At 49.2% G+C, this 7,602-nt stretch overlaps 1 protein-coding gene across 1 annotated transcript; it reads right to left on the reverse strand.

Moving 5' to 3' along the window:
* Positions 1 to 738: 738 nt before the first annotated feature.
* Positions 739 to 7,374, reverse strand: haus3 (HAUS augmin-like complex, subunit 3; the record flags this gene model as incomplete). The annotated part of the gene is made up of 5 exons (XM_080547737.1): positions 739 to 972; positions 2,096 to 2,381; positions 3,482 to 3,714; positions 5,683 to 5,868; positions 6,346 to 7,374. 5 exons carry the CDS (start codon positions 7,372 to 7,374, stop codon positions 739 to 741), a joined length of 1,968 nt encoding a protein of 655 aa, XP_080403863.1.
* Positions 7,375 to 7,602: the final 228 nt, after the last annotated feature.

Raw genomic sequence — 7,602 nt, forward strand, 5'->3', positions numbered from 1 at the left:
AAGAGGAACTGAACGCAAAACCCCTAAATTGTCACAGGGGGAGCAAAATTAATTCTCATTACATTAGTCCCACATTGAAATATCTTTGTTCTTAAGTTATGAAATGAACACAAACACAGAAATGGGAATCAAAGACAAACAATAAAACAAAACGCTAGCAGAAGAACAGGAAACACTCCGTCTGAACTGAGTCAAGATGCCATACGAGTTGCAACAAGAAGGCAAGGTTCCAATCCTGGGTTCCAATCCAGGGTTCCAATCCAGGGTTCCAATCCTCCTCTCCCTGATGGAGGGATGCTGGTGAGACCATACCATGTGGTGTTTGTCTGAGACACACCGGGTGGCAGCTGAACGTGGCTGACCAATCACTAAACACTGCACTTCTCTGTCCTGACGCATGGCGTCAAGAACACTCCAGTGTCCTAACAGGAGACATGTGAAGGCAGTCAAGGCACTACTGCAGGATAGGGTTAGTACTGTGGCACTGAGCAGAGGTGGGTGGGGCTGTGCTTCGCTCTTATACCCAGAGGAAGGGTTGGAGCAGAGACTGGGTTGGAAGAGAGGAGGGTGGGAGGGAGGGAGGGAGGGAGGGAGGAAGATAGACACGGCTGTTCTAGTGTCAACTGTCACTTAGATCCAACTGTCACTTTCAAATTAACCTCAAGATTCTGTATATCCCCTGCTCTCAGACTGCTCCAGGTCCTAGAGTCCGGCTGTGAGTCGGAGCGTGGCCGCGAGTTAGGAGCGGAGGACCCCCCCCTTAGGAGCCACTTTGTGCTCCTGCTCCTCCACCACCTTCTGCAGCAGCCTGGCGTCCAGGTGGAAGTAGACATACAGTTCCCGCTCCCGCCTGAGGAGGGCGCTGTGGCTCAGCTGGGAGCGTTTGCCCTGCACGTCTGCCATCAGGTCCTGCATCAGCCTGTACAGACTGGTCAACTGGGTCTCCACATCCACCAGCTTCACTGTCAACTCCTACGGTGGGGAGGGAGGGATGGGGGGGAGGTGGATAGAGAGAGAGGGAGAGAGGGAGGAATAGAGGGATATTAGCCTAAATCCTGAGAGGTGATCAGGTCATATCACAGCTTGAATGAAACTAACTAGTTACTAACAAAGTAACTACAAAAAAGAAAGTTATATACGTGCTATTCAGTTGTTTCTTTAGAGTATAATGTTTTTTTCCCCCAAATCTTATTAGATATTCATAGGCTTTCTAGAATGGTGACTATCATATACATAAAAAAACTGCAACGACTTTTAGAGGAGAGAAAAGATAAGACGTGCGTGCGTGTGTGTGTGCGTGTGTGTATGTGTGCGTGTGTGTATGTGTGTGTGTGTGTATTGATGTGTCTTCACTCAATGGGGAGCTGAAAACCTGTGGGGATTGGGGAGAAAACACAGAACACAGAAATATCTGTTGACATTAAGTGGACAGAGCGAGCCAGGGATGACCCTGACCTTTGACCCTCACCGTTCACCTGGAAACAAAAACTCTGTGAACCATGTGACTTTACATAAGAGCAGTGCCACTCGGTCCGGCAAGTCAACAATAACATAACACCACTGATACACACTCAGCATGCAGTGGCAGTACCAATGGAGCTATCGCTAAGCCACGCCCCTTTTTGAAAACTCGGACAAACAAACAACGCTTCCCTGACAGTGACTGACTGACCGTGACTGAATGACATTCAATGACTTAAAATGGCGGGAGTTGGCAAATGTCTGATTTACCACAGCAAGTAATAGACATGTTTGTTTTTTAAAGATGACAAGAATATTTAGTCTAGAAGATTTTCACCATCAGATATTAGCGAGTTGTTTGTCTGAGTTTTCTGCTGCAGTATGATTGGACAATTATTATTTTGGGGGGCGTGGCTTAGCGATAGGTCCATATTGAAGCCGTACAACAAACAGTACCCAAACTACTATCCCAGTTTGTGCAACAACCACTTTCCCAAACCAACTGTGGTGGTGGTGGTGGTGGTAATAACAAAACTCACTCACGCTACAGTACGTCTAATCTCAAAGGCATGATGATGATGATGATGATGATGCTGCTGATGAAGAGAGTGTGTGTGTGTGGTCAGAGACGTACCTGTGCGTGGGGGCAGAGCTCCTGGGTCGTGGGTCCAGTGGGACATACCTGCGGCGCCAGCAGCAGCTGCAGGAGGCCCGAGTACGTGGCGCTGCGCAGGGTCTCGCAGTCGCCCTGGAGGGCCGCTCCCGTGTGGCGCTGTTGGCGAGCCGCCACGGCCAGCGCCTCGCCGGTGGACCGTAACTCCCCCTGGAGGTCGCGGGCGGCGCGCTCCAGATCCTCATGGGTGCGGAAGGGCTCGCGGCCGCGCTCCGACTCACAGCCGGACTCTAGGACCTGGAGCAGTCTGAGAGCAGGGGATATACAGAATCTTGAGGTTAATTTGAAAGTGACAGTTGGATCTAAGTGACAGTTGGATCTAAGTGACAGTTGGATCTAAGTGACAGTTGACACTAGAACAGCCGTGTCTATGTTACCAGAAGGAAGCAGGGGTTCGGCTGAACGGTTGAATTCATTGGTTGGATTATTTACAGGGTTCCCACACCTTCTGAAACATCAAATTCAAGCACTTTCAAGCACCTTTCAAGGAGTTTCGAGACTCAATTCCCTCAAATTCAAGGACCCAACACGGCATAGTTTGAGACAGAACTAGTTTACGAGCTAAGTAAAACAGTTTTGAATATATATATTTTTTTAGAGAGAGAGAGAGTGAGAGAAGGGAATTCAAGCACTTTCAATGACCCACGTCTATTTTCAAAAACTTTTAAGACCTTAATTTATTTTTAGAAAATTCACAAACTTTCAAGGATTTCAAGGACCCGTGGGAACCCTGTGGGAACCCTGTATTTACATTGCTTTATTAAATCGCTTTGGGGAACATCAGAATCGACTTGGTTTTCAATGACATCAACAGAACATTCAACAGCATCTATTTGGAGCACATACTACTCTCGAATCACAATGATTATGTTACACAGAATAAAATACATGTTCGTAAGTTAGGACGGAATCTATGCTGGTACGATTAGAGGTATAGTTCATAAGATGAACAACTTGAGTGCTTGAGCTGGGTGCTTTGAGTGGGAGAATGACATACCGTGACGTAATTATAAGGTTCTATCTCCAAGATTTAGTTTTTTACATAATCTGATCCATTAGGTGTTTATTAATGCCTGTGTGGTGTTATTTTTAAAACGTGGACATTTTTGAGTTAGTAATTAATAAAAATACAAAGGTTCCATCTCACAAAACATAATGGAATGTAAAAACTTTGACACTCAATATCTCTGAACTGCCCTAAACGGAGATAGAACCTTATCATTCTAAACGGAGATAGAACCTTATCATTCTAAACGGAGATAGAACCTTCTCATTCTAAACGGAGATAGAACCTTATCATTCTAAGCTCACGATACTACATCTGATTAGCGTAGACTTTCCCCCTACCTGCTGAAGGCTGCGTCCTTGGAGCTGATGACGGGGCTGGGACTAGGGCTGACAGCCAGCTCAGGCTGGGCCAGGGCCTGGACTCTGAGGGCCATCTCCTCCCCTCCCTTCCCCAGCCTGTCAGAGATCTCTCCCAGCTGCTTCTGCATCTGTCTCCCCCTGCACAGCTCCATCTCCTGGGCCAGCTGGAGGAGCTCGAAGGAGGCCTTCTGGCGGAGGAGGTGGTTTTGGACCTGGGGGGGGATGGGGATAGGGGGGGGATAGGTTGAGAAGATCATTATTCTCTGTAGGAATATTTCTCTTAAAGCAAATATCAGGGTTCCCACACCTTCTGAAACATCAAATTCAAGCACCTTTCAAGGACTTTCAAGACTCAATTCCTTCAAATTCAAGGGCCCACCACGGCATAGTTTGAGGCAGATCTCGATGAGAATGTATATAATAATAGGAATGACCTATGAACGGTTTTCAAATCTAACGGCGTTATGTCGGTTTAAAATCTAACTAATTAACCTTAGTAACTAGTATGGTTGTTTTATTCCCTTCTACATGTTACCTATATATTATTTTTTTAGAGAGAGAGAGAGAGAGAGAGAGAGAGAGAGGGGAATTCAAGCACTTTCAATGACCCATGTCGATTTTCAAAAACTTTTAAGGCCTTGATTTCTTTTTCGCGAATTCACAAACTTTCAAGGATTTCAAGGACCCGTGGGAACCCTGAAATATACAAACAGAGTGCAAACACACACACGAACAGAGGTGTGGGCAGCGCACATTTTAAAAAGGGCTTGTAAAATAGGCCAGGGTTCGACAGTAACGCTGTTTTACTAGCCTGCGCCGTCTGTTGTTCTTCCTGCACATAGATGCATATCCGGGATCTAGCAGCGTCGTCGTGCTCGTGCCAACAAACCCCGCAAATGTTTCACTTGCTCCGAGCGTTACTGTCAAACCCTGAAATAGGCTAGGGCTGCACGATTTGGGGAAAACATCGAATTGCGATTATTTGGACAGATATCGCGATTGCGATTAATTTGCGATTATTATTTTTTTAAATAGCAAAAAAAATAAAAAAAATAAAAAAAGGGAGTTTTTGTAAAGTGTGGCCATATCTCCGGCTAGGTCGTATCAACGTGCAGTTTGTTTGTACGTCTTCAGGGGACTTAGAGGCTCCCTCCTCTAGCACCCCCACAGCCCGAGCTACGAGTGAAAGAACTAAACTTACATTGGGTTGCTTTAAAGTTGGGTTGCTTTAAAATCAAGCTTCAGATTAAAACATGTGATGGAGCATTACTAACCTGACTCAGGTGGTTTGTTTCACACAACCATCTAGGAAAGCTTAATTGGAAGCTGTTTGGAAAAGGGCAGGTACTTTCAAAAAATACTTGGCAGGTGATTGGATGAATCTATCTATCACCTATTTTCAGAGAGCATTACCACATGATACCATCAAACTATTAACTGCTCTAATTCTAATGCAAGGATGAGAACTTAAAAGATATGAATTGGGACAACATATTTATTTATGTTTTTTTTAAACAGCAACACCATTTTGTTTCTCTCAACAAGTGTCATTTTTTTTTACGTTCATTGACGTTGACGTTCATTGACGTTGAATCCGACGCGCTGTATGACGTATCCCATACGGGTAGTGGTGTTTCTCAACCCTCTCCTCGGGGCGCCCCAGCCGCTCCACATATTTGATCTGTTCCACCACCAGCACACCTGATTCAACTAATCAAGTCCAAAGCAATTATGATTTGGACTTGATTAGTGGAATCAGGTGTGCTGGTGGTGGAACAGATCAAATATGTGGAGCGGCTGGGGCGCCCCGAGGAGAGGGTTGAGAAACACATAGTGAGTTGGACTTGTGATCGGAAGGTTGTGAGTTCAAATCCCGCCTGAAACCACACCACTACTAGTGTGCCCTTGAGTAAGGCACTTAGCCCTCAGTTACTCCAGGGGGAATGTCCCTGTAATTCGTAATTGTAAATCGCTTTGGATTAAAAAAGCGTCTGCTAAATGGGGAAAAAAAAAAAAAAAAAAAAAGCGCAGGCAAATCGCAGGCTTTGCGATTAGCTAATCGTGTCATTTCAAATCGCGATTTCGATTTAAAATCGATTAATCGTGCAGCCCTAAAATAGGCTCATCAAGTTTCATCCAGACAAAACAACAGATGTGACACAAACAGTAGTAGGGTATACCTGCTCCTGTCTGGAGGTGAAGTGGTCCTGGCGGGCCAGCTGCAGGGCCATGTCCACCCTCACCACGGGGACGTTCAGCAGCGTGGCGCTCTCCCTCAGAGCCTCTGGTACCGGGCCCAGGAGCAGGGCCTCCAGCTCAGCCTGCACACCCTGCAGCTCCCGCCTGGCAACCACCTCCCGCTCCTGCTGGGAGGAGGAGGAGGAGGAGGTGCCCTGCTAGAGGAGGGAGACAGGGGGAGAGAGAGGAAGAGGAAGAGGAAGAGAGAGGAGAGATAGAGAGTTGGAGGAGGGGGCATATTTAGGGGAGGGAGAGAGAGAGAGAGAGAGGAAGAGAAAGAGAGAGGAGAGATAGAGAGATGGAGGAGGGGGCATATTTAGGGGAGAGAGAGAGAGAGAGAGAGGGAAGTAAACTTTAGTGACTGTCTGAACAATCCCTGTCACACATTAGCTGAGTGTGTATACGGTTAAACTAAGTTGAGTAGAGCTCAGAGAATGCATCATGGGAAACATCCCCAGTGCTTCAGTCTGCTCTTGTTGTTATGAGAGAGCTCAGAGCTCTAATTCAAAGTAAATGCCCTAACCCTTGTGCAGTCAGCAGAAGAAGAAACAGCTTTCCCCGTTACCCCCGCCCCCCCCCCCCCCCCCATTCCTCCCGTGCCTCACCTTGTTGCCACGGGAACACCGGTTCTCAGCGAGCCACTTCAGTCCAGCCCTGGCCCCCTTCTCCTCCGCCCTGGCCATCACCAGCTTGTGCTGGGCTACGACATGAGCCCACTGTAGCCTGGCCATATCGTTCCTCCTCTGCTCCACCACCGTCTCCTCCCCCCCTCCCTCCGCCGCCGTCTCGTCCCCCTCTCCTCCACAGCCGCTCAGGCCCAGCAGCTGCTGCTGGACGCTCTGGGAGCAGGAGGACCCCGACACCATGTCCGAGATGCCCTGGAAGAACTGCCGCTGGGTGAAAGCCGACAGGGCCTTGGTGTTCAGCTCCTCCTGGTGGAGGTACGGCTCCAGGGACAGCTGAGACAGGAGGACCGCCGGGGGTCCCCGGGGGAGGACCGTAGTAGGGGCCACCACGACAGTCTCCCCCCCCTCCTCCTTAGTCTCAGGCTCGACTCGAAGGTACGAGGCCAGCTTCCCCACCTCGTCGGTTAGACTCTGCAAGGCCGAGTTGGTCCCGGCGTTCTCGGTCCCCAGTGCTGCAGTGGCGTCCTTGAGCCTCTGGGAGGCGCTCTCCTGCTGCAAGACTAGGCGCAGGGCAACGTCGGCGCGTGCGGTGGCTAACACCTGCATCTTCTTGTGTCTCCGCTGTTTCAGCTGCTTCTCTTTGCGGAGGGCCTGTAGCTCCGCCTCCAACTCCTCCAGAGGCACCTCCCCCTCCGCCGAGGAGGAGGCGGAGCTAAGCCTGACGCCGGCGGAGGTTCCGTCTTTCGCAGCCCGGCAGGTCTTGAGGACCGTGTCCAGCGCCGCGTCGTCCAAGACGGGCTTTCCGGAGTCCTGTAGGGCCTTGAAGGCCCGGGCTTCCTCGGGCCTGAGAACGGAGCTCGGGGTGAGGGTGTGGCAGACGAAACGCAGAAGGTGGAGGTTCTCCGGGGCGGAGTCGAACATCCAGTCGAACTCCGAGTCCTTCACTGACGACGCGCCTGGGTAACCTAGGCGACCCAGCGTCTCCACAAACTGGCGGCCGTTTAACATGATGATTCGGCGGCGCCCGGTTTGCTACAGCCCAGCTACAGCTAACAGGGTTAGCGTGTTAGCGTGTTAGCGGGCTAGCAGGGACAGGCGTCACAGCGAGCTGGAGGGTTAGGAGGTGGCAGGGTTTCAAGTAAAAGGGTGAATATTGACAGAGATTCAAGAGATTAGGATTGATCACTAAACAACAACAACATCAATAACAGTAAAGACAAATGATACCGTTGGAGT

The sequence above is a fragment of the Nansenia antarctica genome (genome assembly GCF_963989245.1).
Source record: "Nansenia antarctica genome assembly, chromosome: 17".
NCBI lineage: Eukaryota > Metazoa > Chordata > Actinopteri > Argentiniformes > Microstomatidae > Nansenia > Nansenia antarctica.